General features: G+C 50.6%; 3 protein-coding genes across 3 annotated transcripts; all 3 read left to right on the top strand.

Annotated features, from left to right (window-relative positions):
• Window positions 1-1,204: 1,204 nt before the first annotated feature.
• Hoxa6 (homeobox A6) lies at window positions 1,205-3,342 on the top strand. The gene is made up of 2 exons (XM_052720550.1): window positions 1,205-1,646; window positions 3,083-3,342. Exons 1-2 carry the CDS (start codon window positions 1,205-1,207, stop codon window positions 3,340-3,342), a joined length of 702 nt encoding a protein of 233 aa, XP_052576510.1.
• A 1,684-nt stretch (window positions 3,343-5,026) lies between these two features.
• Hoxa5 (homeobox A5) lies at window positions 5,027-7,197 on the top strand. Its single transcript, XM_052720551.1, has 2 exons — window positions 5,027-5,924; window positions 6,947-7,197. The coding sequence occupies exons 1-2, from the start codon at window positions 5,027-5,029 to the stop codon at window positions 7,195-7,197; spliced, it is 1,149 nt and encodes a 382-aa protein (XP_052576511.1).
• Window positions 7,198-18,105: 10,908 nt separating this feature from the next.
• Hoxa4 (homeobox A4) lies at window positions 18,106-19,453 on the top strand. The gene is made up of 2 exons (XM_052720596.1): window positions 18,106-18,616; window positions 19,107-19,453. Exons 1-2 carry the CDS (start codon window positions 18,106-18,108, stop codon window positions 19,451-19,453), a joined length of 858 nt encoding a protein of 285 aa, XP_052576556.1.
• Window positions 19,454-19,833: the final 380 nt, after the last annotated feature.

Below are 19,833 nucleotides of genomic sequence, written 5' to 3'. Positions count from 1 at the left end.
AATCTATAGAGCAATCTACACACTACCAGGAAACCAAGCCCATTAATTATCCTGTGGGAAGCTCTGGGCCCCAGGAGCCGCACTCCGTGCCCTGCAACTGGGGGCCCTGCATCTCTCTTGCTTCTGGAATGAGACTAGGGAGAGACTGCATCTGGAATTTTATCTGTCACTGCTCTGGGCAGTCCCAGTAGCTTCGGGGAGTCCTGGGACGCTGGGTGAGGGGAGTTAAATCACCTGGATGGCTTCCTAGTCGGGGGTTTCACAAACACTCTTCTGTAGAGCATTTCTTGTTGAAACCATGGGTTTTTAGCCTTTCCTTTCTCTGGGTTCAAAGACAGGATGCGGTGCTCAGCCGGTGTAGCTGCTCGCTTTAAGTCCACGCAGGCACGGGCCATTGCAGGCGAGTCAAACATGGAGTGCGGTCGTGGGAAGAGGGGGGCTGCAGGAAGGCCCTGCCTTTGGCCTGGGTCTGCTCAGAGAGGGATGGTCTTTTAGCTTTGGGCAGTAAGGCCCAACCTGTAGTAAGAATGGGGAGGGGATAAGGCGTCCATGGATCCCTAAAGCATAGGGCTGAAAAGCAGTGTGAAGGCCTGGTTTCTCAGAGCCCCTTCTCCAGCTCAAGAACCCACAACCCACGATTAAGGGAGCGCTAGGGGAGGGGCAGCCTGGGACCTGCCTGGGACAGAGGGCTCCCCACGAGCAAAGCCGTTCTAGTCACCGCCCCTTCTGGCTCAGGCTTGTCAGGTTTCCTGTTTGGAGGGGAAAACCAGCAAAAACCAACACTCAAAAAGGGAAAGCGGAAAGAGCAGGCCTAGTGGGGCCTCGGCGTTGACCTGGGCACCAGTGCCTCTCCTCGGCTCTGAGCTGCACCTCCCTGCCCGGGCCGTGCCCGCCGCTGGCGTTCGGGGGGTGTGTGGGGGAGAGCGGGGGCCGGCTGGCTGTGTGCGCCCATTAATCTGCCGGGCGGGCGGCGGGCGGGCGGGCTGGGGGCTGTTTGTAACTTTGCTGCCTCGGTCGCCGCGGTCCCCGGGGAGCGGGCTCCGGCGCTCGCTCCCATTGGCCGCCGCTGCGTCAGCTGGTGCGATTTGCTGCTGTCGCTTTTGGCGTTCGGCCATCCAGAAACAAACCAGTTCGATGACTACTAATAGTTATAGCCAGATGTACTAATACACAACAAATCACAGTCCTGCAGAGGGGCGCGCAAATGAGTTCCTATTTTGTGAATCCCACTTTCCCTGGGAGCCTGCCCAGCGGCCAGGACTCCTTCTTGGGCCAGCTGCCCCTCTACCCGGCCGGCTATGACGCGCTGAGGCCCTTCCCGGCCTCTTACGGGGCGTCGAGTCTTCCGGACAAGACGTACACTTCACCTTGTTTCTACCAACAGTCCAACTCGGTCCTGGCCTGCAACCGGGCATCCTACGAGTACGGGGCCTCATGTTTCTATTCTGATAAGGACCTCAGTGGCGCCTCACCCTCGGGCAATAGCAAGCAGAGGGGCCCCGGGGACTACCTGCACTTTTCTCCCGAGCAGCAATACAAACCTGACAGCAGCAGCGTGCAGGGCAAAGCCCTCCATGAGGAAGGCACCGACCGGAAGTACACGAGCCCTGTTTACCCCTGGATGCAGCGGATGAATTCCTGTGCGGGTAAGGCATTTCCCTGCTCCCCCACCCCAGAGAGTGTAGGGAGAAGGAAAAGCTGGCAGGCAGACAAGGAAGGTAGGAAGGAAGGAAGGAAGGAAGGAAGGAAGGAAGGAAGGAAGGAAGGAAGGAAGGAAGGAAGGAAGGAAGAAGAGAGAGAGAGAGAGAGAGAGTAGGAAGAAGGAAAGGACAAAGTTTCTTTCTCTCTCTCTCTCCTTTTTTAAAAGAAAAATTTAAAAAAGAAAAAAACCCAAACATTCCCAGTGGGGCAATCAGGCCCAGCCAGAGGAAAGACTGGGCCACGAGCTCCATGTAAGGTGACACTTTAGGGGTGTAAAAGATTCACTGCCAAGCTACATGAGACCTGTAACGGGGCAACAGAGGGGAGAAGAAAGCCCGTTCAGCTGCACCCTTGTGACACCCCTCAGGTTTCCACGCAAAGGGGGCCTCCAGAAGGCACCACAGACAAACTCCTTCCCATTCCTACCCCTCTTCCTTCTGCCCTTCGGAAGCTCAGAAGCCCAGACAGGCAGAGGCTCTCTTTCCCCTCACTTGACCCTTTCAGGGTCCCAACCAAAGCTCTGGAGCTGTGGAGGGCTACCTCCTTAGAATATTCATTCTCTCTCTCTCTCTCTCTCTCTCTCTCTCTCTCTCTCTCTCTCTCTTCCCTCCCAGTCTTACCTTCCACTCAACTTCACACTTTTAGCCAACTCTATCTCCTCCTGAGACCCTGCCTGAGCCTCACACCTGCCTTGGGTACCTCTGGGTATCCAGACAGCCCAACTCAGTCCTACACTGCCAGAACCCCACCACCTCACCTATGGGAGGACCATCTCTCTATTCCAGGTTTTTAAAGACTCCACAGGGACTCCCCTTTCCCCTTGCAGCAGGACAGAGCCTAATGGGGACTTTCAAACGCACCCTCCCAGTGGAGTGTGTTCAGAGCAATCGCATAACTTGCTAACAATATGCAAAGGTTTGAGAAGGCTGGCCATATTTAAGTTTCCAAAAACACATTGAGTTCTGACACGAGGAGCCTCCATAGCATCTTTCACAGACACCAATGTGAGAATTCAGTTTTCCATGCTGCTGCCAGGATCCCCACTCCACCCACAGAAAAATAAATGCTACCCTCTCTTGACACAGTGACTTTGGCCCCTCAAATTAAGAATGCCCATGCTATTTCTTCACTTCTAATGGTTTGCTCACAGACCACATTTGTCAGAAGCAATGACTTCCCACCCCAAGTCGTTTTTAGGTGAAAAACATCTCGCTTGGTAGGAATCATCTTTGCCACCCAGCCGGCTTTTTGCCTTCGGTTGTGGCTGGTGCTAGAAGCTGGGGTGGAAGTAAGGTGCTCTCAAGCTTAGGGACAGCTGGCGGGAGGCACACGGACTGGATTCCTTTGGCCTCGCTTACCCACACTGCATTTTTGCCTGCAGGTGCCGTGTATGGGAGTCACGGGCGCAGAGGCCGCCAGACCTACACGCGCTACCAGACGCTGGAGCTGGAGAAGGAATTCCACTTCAACCGCTACCTGACGCGGCGCCGCCGCATCGAGATCGCCAACGCGCTCTGCCTCACCGAGCGCCAGATCAAGATCTGGTTCCAGAATCGGCGCATGAAGTGGAAAAAGGAAAATAAACTCATCAATTCCACACAGCCCAGCGGGGAAGACTCTGAGGCCAAGGCGGGCGAGTAGACTCCAGGCAAGGACCAGGCCAGCGTCCTAACCTCTATTGGCTTTGCCCCCTGGTGCCCCTGCCTGCTCCCCCAAGTTTTCTTCCAGCCTGCTCCCAGCCGGGTGCTTCCGCAGCTTAGGGAAGTCCAACGCTTTGCAAGCGTCTGCGCATTTACTTATTACAGAAAACAAACAAACAAAACTCACACACCCAATGTCAGCTGTGGGACAGACGCACTGTATACACACACACAGGTTCTCTCCTCAAAGCTGCCCGAGCCAGCTTGGGAGTCCCGGGATGCACCCAGAATTGGCCCTGCTGCTGTGTTAGCGCCCCTGCGCTCCCTGAGCTACAAGACGCGGGGTTGTTGGGGGAAGAAAGAGCCCCAGGCAGTGCCCGGTTTGGTGTCTGGACTTTTCCGCCTTGGTCCTTCGCCATCAAATCTCGAAGGGCATCTCCAAATCGGCCCTGGCTACTGAAAAGAAAGGGCCTACGAGCTGGGCCCCAGCCCTGTCTCGGCCTCTCAGGATGCCCCTAAACAAGAAGCCGGAGGAACAAAGGGGAACTCCCCTCTTCCAAGACAGAACCAAGTCTTTCTGCCGGCGCATAACCGTCAGTGGGAGAGCCGCAGCTTCAGCAGAGGCGAGCCAACCTGGGCGCGAGTGGAACCGCACAGCCTCGGGAGAGACTAGGCTCCCGCAGGCTTCCCACTCCCTGCCTCTTATAACTCAGGCGCCGCATCCTAGAAGCTCTCAGGACCCAAGGAGGGGGCTCAGGACCATAGGAGCAGCAAGAGTCCAGCTTCCAAGCGTGCCAGGGACGCCTGAGATGCCAGGCCTCTAGTAGGGAAAATCTGCTCGCCTCTCAGCTACATTTGTGATTTACTTTCGTCTTTCGGAGCCCAGGAAAATAACTACGGAGATACTAGGCACTGCCACGAAATGGTTCCATTAGTTCCCGCAATTTCCTCCTGGAGGTCTAAGCGAGACCCCAATAGCTCTGCCCACGGATCCCAGCTTCCAAGCAGCCTCAGAGGCTGCAGGGAATCAGGGCCCACTTTCTGGGTTCGCCAAGAACCCTGCTACCTGGGGCCCGGCTGGCCGGAGGAACCGGACCAGGGATGAAGATATTCCAGGCTGGATAAATAAGCAAATCAGATAGCAAACTAATGACACGAAAAACATATTTACACGGGAGGAAAATCGACTCTGGTTATACGAGTGTATGGAATTTGACCTCGCCTCGGAGCAACACTACACAAAAGCTATCTTTAATAGACGCCTGTCGTTTAAGAGCGGCAGGGACACTGTCCTTCACGCGCGCTCACAAAAACAGAGCCGTAATTGTGGCTGCTGCTGTGGGCAGGATTTATTTCTTCAATTGGCTAAATGGTCTTTCCTTCCCCGAAGGTGATATCTGTGTTTCCAAAATTCACAGCTGCGGGCCGGACGGGGCAGAACCGACCCCAACCTCTACACAAAAATAAGAGGGGCTACAAAGCCAGGGAAATAAAGTTGTAAATAATTCCAAGTCACCACCTCCCCCTAATCCTCTGTATCCTCGCCGGGCGTGCGATCGGCAGCTGACGGCCTCACAATTGGTACATCCTAATGGAACTGCGAGGGAAATGCAATAATTTTGCCATAATGGGCTGTAACCTCAATTCGACCCCGGCCCTTGCAGCCCGAGGTCGGAAGCGATGCGATGCGCCCTGCCTCCAGAGGGTGGCGCTCGAGTCCGACTGAACGGCGGCGGCGGGTGGCGGGCACGCGCCCAGGGCGCGCGCACCACCCCTCTCGCCTCCACCCAACTCCCCCATTAGTGCACGAGTTTACCTCTAGAGGTCATCAGGCAGGATTTACGACTGGACAACAAAAGCACGTGATTCGAAGTCGTACCCCATATTTGGGTGCCTACGTAGGAGGGAACCGAGTACATGTCCCAGTCATTTCCATAATTCATCATAAATTGTGCAAGGGTGCTATAGACGCACAAACGACCGCGAGCCACAAATCAAGCACACATATCAAAAAACAAATGAGCTCTTATTTTGTAAACTCATTTTGCGGTCGCTATCCAAATGGCCCGGACTACCAGTTGCATAATTATGGAGATCATAGTTCCGTGAGCGAACAATTCAGGGACTCGGCGAGCATGCACTCCGGCAGGTACGGCTACGGCTACAATGGCATGGATCTCAGCGTCGGCCGTTCGGGCTCCGGCCACTTTGGCTCTGGCGAGCGCGCCCGCAGCTACGCGGCCGCCGGGGCCAATGCGGCGCCCGCCGAGCCCAGGTACAGCCAGCCGGCCACGTCCACGCACTCGCCTCCGCCCGACCCGCTGCCCTGCTCGGCGGTGGCCCCCTCGCCCGGCAGCGACAGCCACCACGGCGGGAAAAACTCCCTGGGCAACTCCAGCGGCGCCTCGGCCAACGCCGGCAGCACCCACATCAGCAGCAGAGAGGGGGTTGGCACGGCGTCCGCAGCCGAGGAGGACGCCCCTGCCAGCAGCGAGCAGGCGAGCGCCCAGAGCGAGCCGAGCCCGGCGCCGCCAGCTCAGCCCCAGATCTACCCCTGGATGCGCAAGCTGCACATTAGTCACGGTAAAGCCAGCCGTTCTCTGATCCACGCGTCCGTGGGGGCGCGGGTCTCGGTCACCCTCTGTTCTTTGCAGGCTCTCTCCGGGTCTCTCTCCTAGTCTCGCCTCTCTCCAGCCCGCAGAGCCTCTCCCTGCGGTTCTCCTTCCCTGCCTTCCTCTTTACTTCCTCCCCATTACTGCAGCAGCATCCTGTGTTCGCAAATACTGGGGGGAGGGGGGGAAAGGGGTGGCCGAGCAAGTTTAGATGTGGAAAGAGGAAGAAATTCCATCTGGAACCCTAACGCCTCGGAGCGCGCTTAAGGGTCAGGCCAGCCGAGCAGGGCATGGAGAGGTAGGGATGGTCGTAGGGGCCGTGAATCGGGCTTGTCAGGGTGGATAATTTATGAGAAGGGCTACGCTGGGGAAACAGCGTTACTAATTAGAGTCCCCTAAAAGGGGCTTGGGGGGAATAATCCCGGCGAGGGCAGGCGAGATTCTGAAGTTTGGGGGCAAGAGAGAGAGAGAGAGAGAGAGAGAGAGAGAGAGAGAGAGAGAGAGAGAGAGAGAGAGAGAGAGAGAGAGAGAGAGAGAAAAGGACAGGGAAGGAAAAGAAAGCGGGCGCCCCAAGCGTACAGGCTGGAACAGGAGGCGGCTAGGGCGGCTGGAACTTTAACGGAGGGTGACCTGGAGGCCACTTGGGAACTCAGAAAAAGGCAGTGCTTCGGTGCGTTTCTGAGCGGTGGGCAGCCTGGGAGACCAGTGCCCCTGCTTATGACAACTCGTGCAGGGCCAAAGAGCAGAATAGGGGCGAGGGAGAGCCAGGCTGTCCTTCAAGACAGGGTTCCAGCCTCAGGTGGGCCGGCTGTTCCCAGAGTCCAAATCCTGTTGTTTTTCTCTCCAGAAAGGAAGAGGGAAGGAAATTCGGGACAGAGTGGGTGGGGAGTGAGGGGGACTTGTTGAGCTTTCTCCCCAGCTCAGGACCCTGGCTGACTCTTGGAACCAGGTGCTAAGGGGTTGGAGGCTAAACCGCTGACTTTTCTGTTGCAGACAACATAGGTGGCCCGGAAGGCAAACGGGCCCGGACGGCCTACACGCGCTACCAGACCCTGGAGCTGGAGAAGGAATTTCACTTCAACCGCTACCTGACCCGCCGAAGGAGGATTGAAATAGCACATGCTCTTTGCCTCTCCGAGAGACAAATTAAAATCTGGTTCCAAAACCGGAGAATGAAGTGGAAAAAAGATAATAAGCTGAAAAGCATGAGTATGGCTGCCGCAGGAGGGGCCTTCCGCCCCTGAGTATCTGAGTTCAAAGTACTGAGCAGTATTAGCGGAGCTCCCTGCCGCCGCCGTAGTAGTGTCAGTACTAAGGTGACTTTCTGAAACTCCCCTTGTGTTCCTTCTGTGAAGAAGCCCTGTTCTCGGTGCCCTAATTCATCTTTTAATCATGAGCCTGTTTATTGCCATTATAGCGCCTGTATAAGTAGATCTGCCTCTGTTCATCTCTTTGTCCTGAATGGCTTTGTCTTGAAAAAAAAAATAGATGTTTTAACTTATTTATATTGAAGCAAGCTGTGTTACTTGAAGTAACTAAAACAAAACAAAACAAAAAAAACAAAAAAAAAGAAAAGAAAAGAGAAAAAAACACACACACAAAAAGTCCCCCCCTCCACCCTCGTTTAGTGCCAATGTTGTGTGTTGTACTTGAGTCGTTTAACGTGCATGTGCGTGGAAGTGTTCCTGTCTCAATAGCTCCAAGCTGTTAAAGATATTTTTATTCAAACTACCTATATTCCTTGTGTAATTAATGCTGTTGTAGAGGTGACTTGATGAGACACAACTTAACTTGTTCAACGTGTAGTGGCTAGTGGCTGTGACGAAGACTGTGACTCCAAGCGGTGTGTGTCCCTGCGTGCCTTTGTGGGACCCTTTGCACGAACTCTGGAAGTGGCTCTTATAAGCCCAGCTTCAGTGATGTATGTTTTTGTGAACAAAGTTGCAAATATTGTCCAAGTCTGGCTGTTTAAGCAAACTGTGATCAGCTTTTTTTTTTTTATTTGTATTTGTTTTTAAGGAAAAAAATACTGACTGGAAACAAAAAATAAACTTTCTATTGTAAGTTCTCTTGGTCTGATTTGTGCCAAATAGCAAGCGGCTCTTTCTGTTTTTCTGTCTGTCCAGTCGTGCTGGAAGCTGGTGAGTCTGAGGCTACCTGGGCAGCTTGCCTGTACACGGTGGTCTCCCACCGACACCTTGACTCACACCCTTCCTAACTCAGAGCCATCAGAAAATTCAGGCCAGAAGAAGGTGGGAAAAGCTGTAGGAGGTTCCAAAGCATGAGTCCACCCTGTCCATCTCTGAGGAAACCAAGTTAACTAACTTAGTGGGTACCAAAAAGGAGAGGAAGAGAGAAGAGAGAAAAGCCAGGTCTTTGTTAGCCATACTCCGGCCCACACAGATCCTTCATTCCTAAGGCTGTCCTAGGCCTTGCTGAAGGGAATTCTCTGCCAGGATGTAGACCCCAAACCCCTGCCTACTAACCCACCCCAGCACCCCTTCCCCACTCCTCTCACTTAACCCAGTTGGCTTCTTTTGCTACAATTAATTTGCTACAAATGGAAAGTACTTACCCCATCCTAGCTCCATTGGGAAACTCCTCAGAACGGCTAAAGCGCAACTAGAGATTTGCACATTTACCGACTGCTTACACGGATGCCGTCTTTCCTTTTAAAAGTTATAAAACAGTAAACTTTATAAGCCCCAGTTCCGGCTATATGACATTTGGGTGCCAAATGAATAGGGTTTTGTCTATGAATTAGATCGTAAAATCATCCATAGCACAGACAGATCGGCTCACTGGCTATAAAACGTCACGTGGGGCCATTAAAGTAAGTTTTATGGTTTTGGGGAGTTGACATCCAACATTATATACCACATAACATATAATCTCACTAACGCTGGACTCCATTTGACTCTTTTGCAGGCTACGTGTGCTGCCTGGTCATTCAAATTGTCAATTTTAGGTCCAGAAGTGTCCAAACCACAAGTTCTCAAAACTCTCTGAAAAAATGGCTCCCTCCAAGTTAAGGTAAGCTCGCCTCTTGAGTTTATTTGCACTCCGCAAAGTTCCTTGCTCTTCTTTCTCTCTGGCTCAGTAACGCAAAAGCTGTCTCTGGATTCAAAATGGGTGAACAAACTTTTCTCTCTGCCCAAATTAGCAAAGCCAGAGCCAGTTCTGTGGAGGCAGCACGGTGAACAGCGCCTGTGGCCGAGCTGCATCCCAGGCCTAACTTTAATTGCTGCACAATCGTGGATGTTAATGACTTCCGCTGCTCCCGCCGGCCGGCGTGCAAAAAAGATGATTTTTGTGTGTGTGAGAATGGGTCTGTGTGTGAAAACTTGGCAGCCCCCGCCCCTCTTTCTAAGCTTGGCCAGGTCCAGGCTCTTTGGGGGTCGTGGAGCTCTGGTATGGGGAGGAGAGGTCTGGGAGTTGAAGGGGCGCGGGCCACTGGAGTAGAGGGCTGAACTGAACTGGAGAGTTTGAAAGAAAGGCCCAGGCAGGGCTGAGGCCGACACTGGCGGGATTCCTTCTGGGGCTGTGGCAATATGTCTTCGCGGGCCAGGGTCATTTGGCAGCCCTGAATTGTGGCGGCGGCCTTTGGGGCTGGGCTTCAGACTGGCTGGAGAGAGTAGAAGCTGCCTGGGGCCCTGGCTGTGTGGCAGAGACCAGGCTGCTAGCACCCACAGGGTGCTGGGGACAGCGGGTCCCCACCTAGGAGGTAGGGGGTACTCAGCTCCCCCGCAAGCACCGGGCCAGGCCCTGAACCCAGTTCGCCAGTTCTTTTCATTTCGCTGGCCGTGTTCTCACCCGCCTGTGAGTCTGAAGCAATAAACTTTATGGCCGGATTTAACTTTAGTCTTTGAATCCTCAGGCTAATTGAAAGGGGTAAAAGCGCTTTCTTTTCTTCCGCCCTGCCTTTCTTCTGACTCCCTTCTTACCTTGTCCTCCATTTCTTTGTAGGAGTAAGACATCAATGCTCAAGACCCTCGAAGGGCGGGCGACTTAGGTGGTTCCCTCGATGACACTAAAGATAGAGAAATGCACCCCTCTTCAGCCTGCAGACACAGTCTCTCTTCTGAAACTGTGCCTAAAGTTTTGAGGGAAATTGAGGTGTCTTCAATGCCCAACTTAAAAGTCCCTAGAGCCATTAGGCTGTTTTTCTTGACACATCATAAAGGGTAGTTTAGGAAGAAACTGCTCGTTTGTCAGTAGGAGATTTCCTTGTCTCTTTTGTTATTTGTTCTTTCTGTTTGATCCCAGGAAATTTACATAATATATGTTTTCCAAAACAGTCTCCAAAATTACACCAATGAGTGAAGTTAGGTAAAATACAAATTTCCTGGATACAATTCCATCCGGGCTCCAGCCTCCCACCTCCTTCAATGGCAAAGCAAACCAAATAACTGAGGACTTTCTGGCCTGTCCTGGGGTCTTTTCAGGGTAGGTACGCACCAGAGACCTAATAAGCTCCCCTCAATCCTGTTTAAGGAGCTCGGCCAAAATTTCCAACTATATTTAGAAATGAAGCAAAAAAAAAAAGGCTCTTCTCTTTCTCTGGAGCTGGGTAGTTTCTTCAAGTACTGGTTGGTAAAGGTATTTACCAAGTACTTACAGAGAAACATTTCAAAGTGTTGATTTGAAATCCTAACAAGTATTATTATGTAGATGTCTCTTTCATTCAACATAAATCCACAGAAGCCCCAATTCAGAGATCCAAAGAAAGCTAAACTTAGGACATAAAAAAAAAAATCAAAACTCTCATAAATCCCACTTCCCCTAAACAGTGGCGAGCTGAAGAATCCACAAAGTTATTCTGTGTGCAGCGAACATTTGTACTTCAGCACTTGGGAATATGTGTCCACCTCTTAGAAAGAACTGGAGTAAAAAATTTACATGGGAATGAGTTCTGACTATTTGATGTTTCTGAGAATGCTGGATTCTTTGTTTTGCTGCTCTGAGTTTGGGTTATTAGAAAATGTTGGGTTGTGGTTCTGTTTTGGTTATATGTCTGGTGATTTTGCTTGCATAATTTTTTGGTGGTTGAAATTAGGAGGTTAAAAAAAAACCCAAGGGTTGTAGAAATGCTGGTGTTCCTGGGTGTACCTAGGAGAAAGAAAGCATCCACAACATCCGTTGGCCACACCCTGAGGTATGGGAATGGGTAAAAAGGCTGATGGTATCCTATCCAACCAAATACATTCCTAGGGATCTTTCCCACAAATTAAAAAAAAAAAATTACAGGCTATGAATGCTGTCAGCTTGCTTGTTTCTGTCTGCTTTAATCTTCACAAGGCTTAAGTAGAATTTGAGAGGGCAGGTTGACCCATGTGGAGTTAAGTGACTGTGGGGCTGCCTTTGGAGGAATTGTTCTCTTTCTTTCTTACTGTTTTCACGGGAAGCATACGGAAGACGCTGGTTGGTTATCTGCTCATTTTGTAGATGAGTTATATCTTCTTGTAGATTCTTTTGAGTCTTTTTTTTTTTTTTAAAGAGGAACTTACTTAGAGAAAAAAAAAACAACTCTCCTACTGAGGGCTTTATGAAGACATCCAGCTTCAGCTGATGGCAGAAATCTGTGTGTTCTCTTGTAAAAGGAGAAGGTGGCGGAAATGTGCAGGGCCCTGTTTGTTTCTACAAGCCAAAAAGAATATATTTCCTCGACTATGAGTATCATAGGAAGCTTCTGGTCACACTTGCTTAGGAGTTTGTTAGTGTCTCTCTGGTCTAATTTCACAACATTATGCCAAGATCCCTTTTCTCCTGTGATTTCTCACTTTGCCCTGCTTCGTTTGGCTCTGAGAGAGCAAGACAGAGTTTTCTCCCAGAAACAGTGGTTCTCACTTGTTGAGAGTTGGAGAATGTAACATCCCAACAACCACAAAGAGAAAATTGGCTGTTAAGGAGGAAGACCACCCTTTCAGCTTGCAAGATGCCCTTGCCACCTCCCCTTCTCTGGCTGGGGTCTACCCATGGCTTGCCCATCAGAAAGAAGGCAGAGTATCTTAGGCTGCAGATCCTTGGCTTCCACAAAAGTATAAACAGGATGCCAAGGCAAAAGTGTGTGTGTGGGGGTGGGGGTGGGGTTCAGCCAAACAGGGAGGGGGATCCACAGCCCCAAGCTCCAGAACTGGAGAGGAAGCCCAGATTTGTTTTGTTTGGTGTTTTCTGAAAAGAATTTTGTCCCTCGACCAGACCCCTTCCTCACAAACTGGCCTTTTCAATAATAATATTTGTTATGAAGGTTACTGGGTAATTATTGCGATTTTGTGAAGCAGCCCTTGCTGGAGGTGAAGTCTGTCATCGCCTAACAAATGGCGCCCATGCAGTTCACTGCCGGGTTAAGTAAATGCAGAGAATATAAATCTGCACACCCTAGGACCCGCCAGCAGAGCACGCTTTAGTACAAGTTCACAGTCAACCGGCCCTCCGCCCGGGCCAGCTCTCCCAACAATTAAGGCTGCGGCTTTATTTTTAAATAAAACAAAACCCACCCCACACCCCCTTGCCAGCTCACCCTCCCCCCTCTCTTTTCTTATACTTCTGCTTCAAAAGATTCTCCTGGTCTCCCTTAAATTGTCCTCCTTAGTGGGGTCACCAGCAATTTCAAGTTAATCTAGCTCCTAATTCCTGACTTAAAAAAAAAAAGAGGAGGAGGCTGGTTTGACCGAAAACATGTTCACAACACAAATACACAGAAATATATACTCTATCCTCTAATTCCAACAGAAAGTGGCAGAGGCCGGACTGCCTAGGGTCCAGAGGGCCCCTTCCCCCTGAAGAGGGGGCTCAGGCTGTGTATCTTTGTGGTTAGTGCGTTACAACTGCAGGTCAAAAAGTTGAGGGTCAAAAGTTTACATTGTGCAGCACTCTTAGTCATCTGCACAGACAGAGTTTGATGTCAATGTTAGAGCTGCGATCTTGACTATCAGCACAAAAGATAAAATAGCTCAGAGTGACGCGTGCATCACGGTGTGGACTCCAGGTGAACCCTAGTGGTTGAATGAGCTCAATTACGGAGGAAAGGGTAGAAAATTCCTCTTTTCGGGGAGTAATACATGCTGTATTTCATATTGAATTATCACTCCCATTCTGAGGGAATCGCTGCAGGTAAATAGGCAGAGATTACCAAAATACCAAAAAACCTTAAATGTTGGAGAATCAAGAATGGTTTGTAGGCTTGTCACAAAATAAAAATGCTTAGAACTCATCAGAGGACCACTAAAAAACCAATGTTTCTAACATTCCATTATGCCCCTTTTCTATGAAAAAAAGGGAGTGATTCTGATTAGTCAGAGTGGTTTTTTTATATATAGTAATACATATAATGATCTCTAAAGTGTGGGAGAAAAGGGCAGATATCTTGCAAAGAGTATTCTTGGCAATTTTCAAGCATAGATTATGCACCCCCAAAACTGCAACCCACTAAATGCAGAGGTTGTCAGAGCAGGGAGGTTGAAGTCCTCATAAAAGGGGCAGGATTCCAAAAATCACCACTACCCAGAGCAAAGTGCTTATTAGTGTTATTGTGTTCACGTGGTTGGAAAATTTTCTGTTATGTTTATTATTAAACCACTGTTGGATATAAAGACTGCGACAATCTGCAAGTGAGTAATGGCACAGAAGGCAGGAAGCTGGGTTCCTACATGCCATGCCATTGTTAAATCACCAGGCTTCTGCTCTCCAGAAAACACTTCTAAAAAATAGGTGTGGACCGGGGTGGAGGATGAACCCAGGACCAGAAAACGAACTAAGGAGGAGGATGGGGGAACAGAAGAGAAAGGGAACAGTGTGTTCAAGAAGCAGACGGGGAACCATGCCTCATTTGTCTGTTGCAAATGAAGTGTTCACCAATATTTTATTTTTCATACATCTAGATTAGCTTTAAGTGTCTGGGCTGGAATCTATTTTCTAGGGGACATATTTTCTTTTCCTATACGTTGACCTTCAAATGATCAAGGTGGGAAAACAACAATGAGAAAGATAAAATATTTTTCTTCTTAATTTTGGGAATAATTTAAGGACTCAGAATGTCAACCTTGCAAGTATGTTTGAGACAATCCCCACACACTCAGGCTAATTAGATTTAATGGTGCCAGGTGTATGTTCAGTGGTAAAGTAAATATTTCCCAAATGCTGCCTTCATGGAAGCAAGTAACCAGAGTATCTCCTCTACTGTGCAATGTACTCTGGCCAGAAGCTTGGAGCCAAATGAGGTCTGCCAGATGAAATGGAAGGTCACTGCTGTTACAGCAGTGAACACTTCACATCTGGTCTCTTGAAATGAAGAGAAGAGAAATCAGCCCCCACTTGCTCACCCAGAAATTATGTCTCTTCCAGGAACCCTTTCATTGCATTTTTGGTTAAAGCCATGTGACATACCTAAGAAACATTTTAGCAGCAATATTCAAAAACACCCTTTAAGCTAGTCTAGTGACAAAATGGACCTGTGGAAGTCACTGTTTTGAGAATGCTTACCTCTTTAGAGGATTTTGATCATAAGGTTTTTGTTTTGTTTTTTAATACCATCCTGGTACTAAAATATAATAATCCTAAAATGCATATCAGTCCTTATATCTGGGCTGTATTTTTATTTTAAACCATCACCAGGAAACTACACCCTAAACAAATTAATTGGTAAAAATGGTCAGTCAAGTGTTGTTCCTCTATAATCAAACGCCTAGTGTAGGTGGGAGGAAGTCCTAAAATGTCACTACGAGGCAGTTTAAAATCCTGCCATTCCCCAGTTTGCTCCAGGGAAGCGCTTGAGATAGAGGACAGCCTGGAGGCCCTCACTCTAAAGAACAAAGGACAAATACAGTCAATACATCCCATAATGCTTACATTTCCTTTGCCTTTTCCCCTTGGTTTTTCCTGGGAAGGGCTGACCTGGGCAAAGCACCCTGCTCTCTAAAAGACACTGTATAGACCTTTTAGAAGCGCAAAGTCCAAGGCTGAGGTGAACTTCAGGTCAGCGCGTCTAACAAATATGAAAATGTCGGCTGGTGAGGGCGCGCCTGTGACTTAACAAAGACTGTCAATGTGTAAGATTAATAAGAAACAAAATGCACACGGTGTCACTGTTCGGTCACTTTGAAACTTGGGACAGGGTTGCATTCAAGTGGGAAGGCTGTTCCAAATATATTCAAAATGATTCAAATCAGATTCAAACCAAGCTGCAAACACTGCCTCCTCCTAGTCCCCCCTCTCCCTCAGACTCCCTTCCACTCGCCTCCTCCATCTGGGATTCGAGGACATGATGAAAAGTTATTTCACTTAATGGGATTTTAAGAAAGCTTTTGGGGGAATGTGTGTTATCCCTGCACATGGAAATGAGCAAATGTGCTTACCAGTTTCCCAAGGACAAGGTAGCTTCAGCCCCGCTTGGGACTACAGCCAGTTGGTGTGCGAAGATTAGCACGCTCCCTCTCTGCTCCATTCCAGGGCACCCCATCTTTTCCCCCCCAGGCAAGATGCTGCTGGTAAACTTTGGTTTGTTTTCTCTAATTGAGTTAGTTTCTTCCTAGCTCTTCTTTGGTGTCTTGGATAGTATGTAAAGGCAAGAGGTGCTTTTTAATGTTTTTCAAAAGATGATTCGCTTCAATGGGATTATGCTATGGCTTGCTTGCAGAGGGAGGCTGTGGAAGGTTCAGGAAAGGTACTGAGACTGTTTATTACAGCCATAAATCTTGCAGTAAAATGTCAAAATGTCGGTGTGTGAGATAACACTTGGTGGTCCTGGCTCCGTTTGTGTTTATGATAGAAGCGCAAAGACAAGTTACAGGCCTTGAGGGACTCTGGGTAAGCCCATCTTCCTCAAGTAATAGAACCTCCGGAAACAGGCACAGTTAACTCACCCAGCTTAACCATATACAAAACAGTGCCAGTGTCTCCTTAATACTTAAAAGTAGAGACTCTGTAGACAATCCTGAGGCTAAACAACATGAATTCTGTGTCTCGGTGCCTGTAAATAATATTAAACAGACATGGTTAGGACTTGTGTGCTCAAGCTTGGCGACACCAGGAACAGGCGAGATTCCCTCATCATGCTTTTTTCTGTAACCTGAAACACAGCCAGATGTGTGAAACACACACACATATTTGTATATATAGTCTATATGTGTGCTACTCATGTTAGATAATTGATGTATATATTCTCTTGCTAGAGAGGGCAGCCACATCACAGGCTAGATTTCCTCCCTCCAGTCTAGAGAGGATATCTAAAGATTATAATCAGTGTTGATTTCTGTCTGCGGCTCAGATTTCATTAAAAAAAAAAATTCAGGGTGACTCATGTCAGTGGACAGCTCTCTCTGGGCACACGCACCCAGTGTGGAGAAGCTCTTTGTACCACTTCAGGACGACTCCAGCCTGAAACTAACATGATCCTTTCTTTAACCTCTTTTTCTAAATTAGTTTAAAGATTAGCCTCATATAATAGTCTTTATGTGGCTAAGCATTAAATGACTATCCATCAAATGGATATATCCCAGCATTTAGTAGCCCAAATGAGTAACCGATATAAATGAAGAGAGAACTGACATTCTTTTTGAAGTGTCTCCAGGCTTGGGTTATAACTTTCCTTGTCTTCGAGACTCAGTTGTGAGAAGGTTGCTGGTTTATCCTGCTGTCTGAAAAATCAGCTAGGTGCACCAACTCAACTATCTTTGCTTTGTATGCCAACATGAGTTATTTCTAGACTGGTGACATGCCAGTTTACACTGTTTTACTATCATGCAAAGGGGATCTAGGCGGCTGTGGTATTCAGAAGACAGGAAAGAGGACGGACACAGTACGAATGGAGCATCAGTATTTACTTCAAAGACCAACACTAGGTGGAATTAATAAGTAATTTATTTGTTAATAATGGCATAATTAGTTTACCCATCAAATTTCAATTACCAAATGGCAGACAACAGTCCCCTCTCTCTCCTTTCCGGAGCTACTGATATCGTTAATATGCTAATTTTCAGCAATTCAGGGATTACAGGCTGTCCTGTAAATATAGCCCTCGCCACTGATACAGCCTGAGAAAACAGCATCCAAATGGAGGAGGAGGGAAAAAAGGTTAGAAAAGATCGGTGGACGATCAGACCCGCAAGGGTCTTATTCTAGCTCAAGCTTGTTTTTGTTTGGAGTTTGTTCTGTAATGCGAAGTTACTGGATTCAAGCCGGGTTTTGTGCATTCCCATTCTCGGGTGGAGGTTTCACAACAGCGCCTGGTAAAAGAGGCATGTTTAGCTCTCTTGTCTGCCCCTCCATCAAGTGCAATATGGGAAGGTTCCAAATCGTAAACGAAATGCTGTATCAATTCTGCCTCTGGGGGAAAAAAAGAAAGAAAAAAATTAAGTATCCATGAGGTTTTACTGGAACGCCCTCGCTGTATATCCTTGACTGGATTGTTCAGCGGCCCATTCCACCCACCCTTCCTGTGCGGCTCCAGGCCGGCTTCGCAAAGCAGGGACCCCCCAGCAGCTGGGTGGATGTGCAGGGTGTTGGTAAAGAATCAATGGGCGAGAAAAATGGGTCTGTAGGCCTCCTTCGTTTTGTTCCAGAGTTAGGATAAAAAGCCAGGGTCTGCCTCTTGGTCCCAGTGTCCTTCCCTCTCCTGGAAGGCCTCGAACCCCTGGAGGATCACCCGAGGCCTGGATGGACAGGAAGTCAGCGCTGAGCCCTGGAGACCAGCTGCCCCAAGGCCTAGGACAGACTTGGGCAGGAAGAGGGCTCGAAAGGACCCAGAGCCTAACAGGCACCGATTTCTCAGCCGGAATCCAAGTTGGGGGGCCGAGGAACCCAAGCCCCTGCTCGCTCCTCCCGCCCGCCCGGGCGGATAGCGGCATCCATCACGCCCCCGCGCGTTTCCTGATCCGGGTCCGCGCGCGCGGATCGCCCATTGGCCGGGTCGCGGCACGTGGGGCGCGGGGCGGGGCGCGCAGGGCTGCGGGGAGCGCGCGGGGGCGGGGGAGGAGCGGCGCGAACTTCGGCGGGGACGGCGGGAGGGGGGAAGGGCAGGCGTTTGACAGCGGGGGGAGGGGCGGGCGCCGGGGGTGGGGGGGGGATGGGAAGCGCGGCGAGAGGGGGAGGGGCCTCGGCGAGCGCAGAAAAACGACACCGCGAGAAAAATTAGTATTTTTGCACTTCACAAATTAATGACCATGAGCTCGTTTTTGATAAACTCCAACTACATCGAGCCCAAGTTCCCTCCCTTCGAGGAGTTCGCGCCGCACGGCGGCCCGGGCGGTGGGGACGGCGGCGCGGGCGGGGGTCCCGGCTTCCCGCGGCCCCAGACCACCCCGCACCTGCCGGCCCCGAACCTGCACGCCGCCCGCCAGCCCCCAGCCTACTACGCGCCGCGGGCGCGCGAGTCCAGCTACCCCGGGGGCCTGTACCCCGCGCCCGCCTCCGCCTGCCCCTACGCCTGCCGCGGCGCCAGCCCCGCGCGACCCGAGCCGTCCCCGGCCCCCGGCGCGCACCCCAGCCCGGCCCCGCAGCCCCCCGCGCCCCCTCGGCACTGCGCTCCAGGCCCCGCCACCCCGGCTGTCGCGACGGGGGGCAGCGCCCCCGCGTGCCCGCTGCTGCTGGCGGACCAGGGGCCGGCGGGCCCGAAGGGCAAGGAGCCCGTGGTGTACCCCTGGATGAAGAAGATCCACGTGAGCGCCGGTATGTGGCGCCGCCGGGAGGGCAGCGGGCGCGGGGGCGCGGGGCAGGGCGCGGGAGGGGACCCCCCATCTGGCCCGCGCTATGGCTGTGGGTGTGTGCGCGCTGCCCTAAGCCTGGTCCCAACGTGAGAACCCTTTTGTACCCAGGGTCCCTTTATCCCAAGATTTACGAGACGCCAAACTGTTAGGGCAGTAATTATAGCCCCCATAAATTTAATTGCCCTGGCAGAGGCTCCGGGCCATGTGTCTTTGAAGCTTTTCTTCAGCCCCAATGCCCAGCACCATTCTTTATGGCTCTCGGGTGTTTCCCGTTGTCAATAGCCTGTGAAACATTTTCTTTGCCGTTTTATGTATCTTGCGTGAACTTGGTGTCAGGTTATTATATAATGATGATGTCCAATTGCTCTTCCCCACCCTATCTCCTCTCTCCTCCTCTCCTTCTCTTCCACTCCCTCCTCCTTGGCCTTCTCTATCGGGGTTCTGGCGTTCAGTCAACCCCAGTTATAACGGAGGCGAGCCCAAGCGCTCTCGAACTGCCTATACCCGGCAGCAGGTCTTGGAGCTGGAGAAGGAATTCCACTTTAACCGCTACCTGACCCGGCGGCGCCGCATCGAGATCGCCCACACGCTCTGCCTGTCTGAGCGCCAGGTCAAGATCTGGTTCCAGAATCGGAGAATGAAGTGGAAGAAAGACCACAAACTTCCCAACACCAAGATGCGATCTTCCACCCCTGCCTCGGCCCCTGCCGGCCCTCCTGGAAAAGCACAAACTCACAGCCCCCACCCCCATCCCCACCCTCTACCTAGTGCCTCCACACCCATTCCCTCCTCCATATAACCATCTGGGGACCTAAATCAGTTTCTGTCACTCACCTGCCCTTCTCCTCTCCTGCCCCTGTCCTCATCCACTCCTCCCCAAGGAAACCATAACAGACACCAAAACAAAATTCAACTTGGTGGAAACCATAACCAAAAAGAAGACATTATCCCCGGTAAGTGTCTGTGCGATCCCCAAGAGGACATCTGTCCTGGACACTGCCTAGTGGAACAACCTGCTGACCTGGACAACCTTGCCAGGGCTGGATACCTGTGAGGAAGCACTCGTCATCAGATACCTTTGAGTCAGCTGGACAGCGTGCTGACTGGGGACATGTACTTGTGTCTTTGTTACAAGCAGAAGAAACAGGCCCTTCCTTTCCCAGCTCCTTACCTTCCTCT

This window comes from Peromyscus californicus, unplaced genomic scaffold (genome assembly GCF_007827085.1).
Source record: "Peromyscus californicus insignis strain IS unplaced genomic scaffold, ASM782708v3 Scaffold_6__1_contigs__length_162567912, whole genome shotgun sequence".
NCBI classification, from domain to species: domain Eukaryota; kingdom Metazoa; phylum Chordata; class Mammalia; order Rodentia; family Cricetidae; genus Peromyscus; species Peromyscus californicus.
The sequence above is the reverse complement of the archived record's forward strand: the minus strand, read 5'-3'. Positions and strand labels throughout refer to the sequence as shown.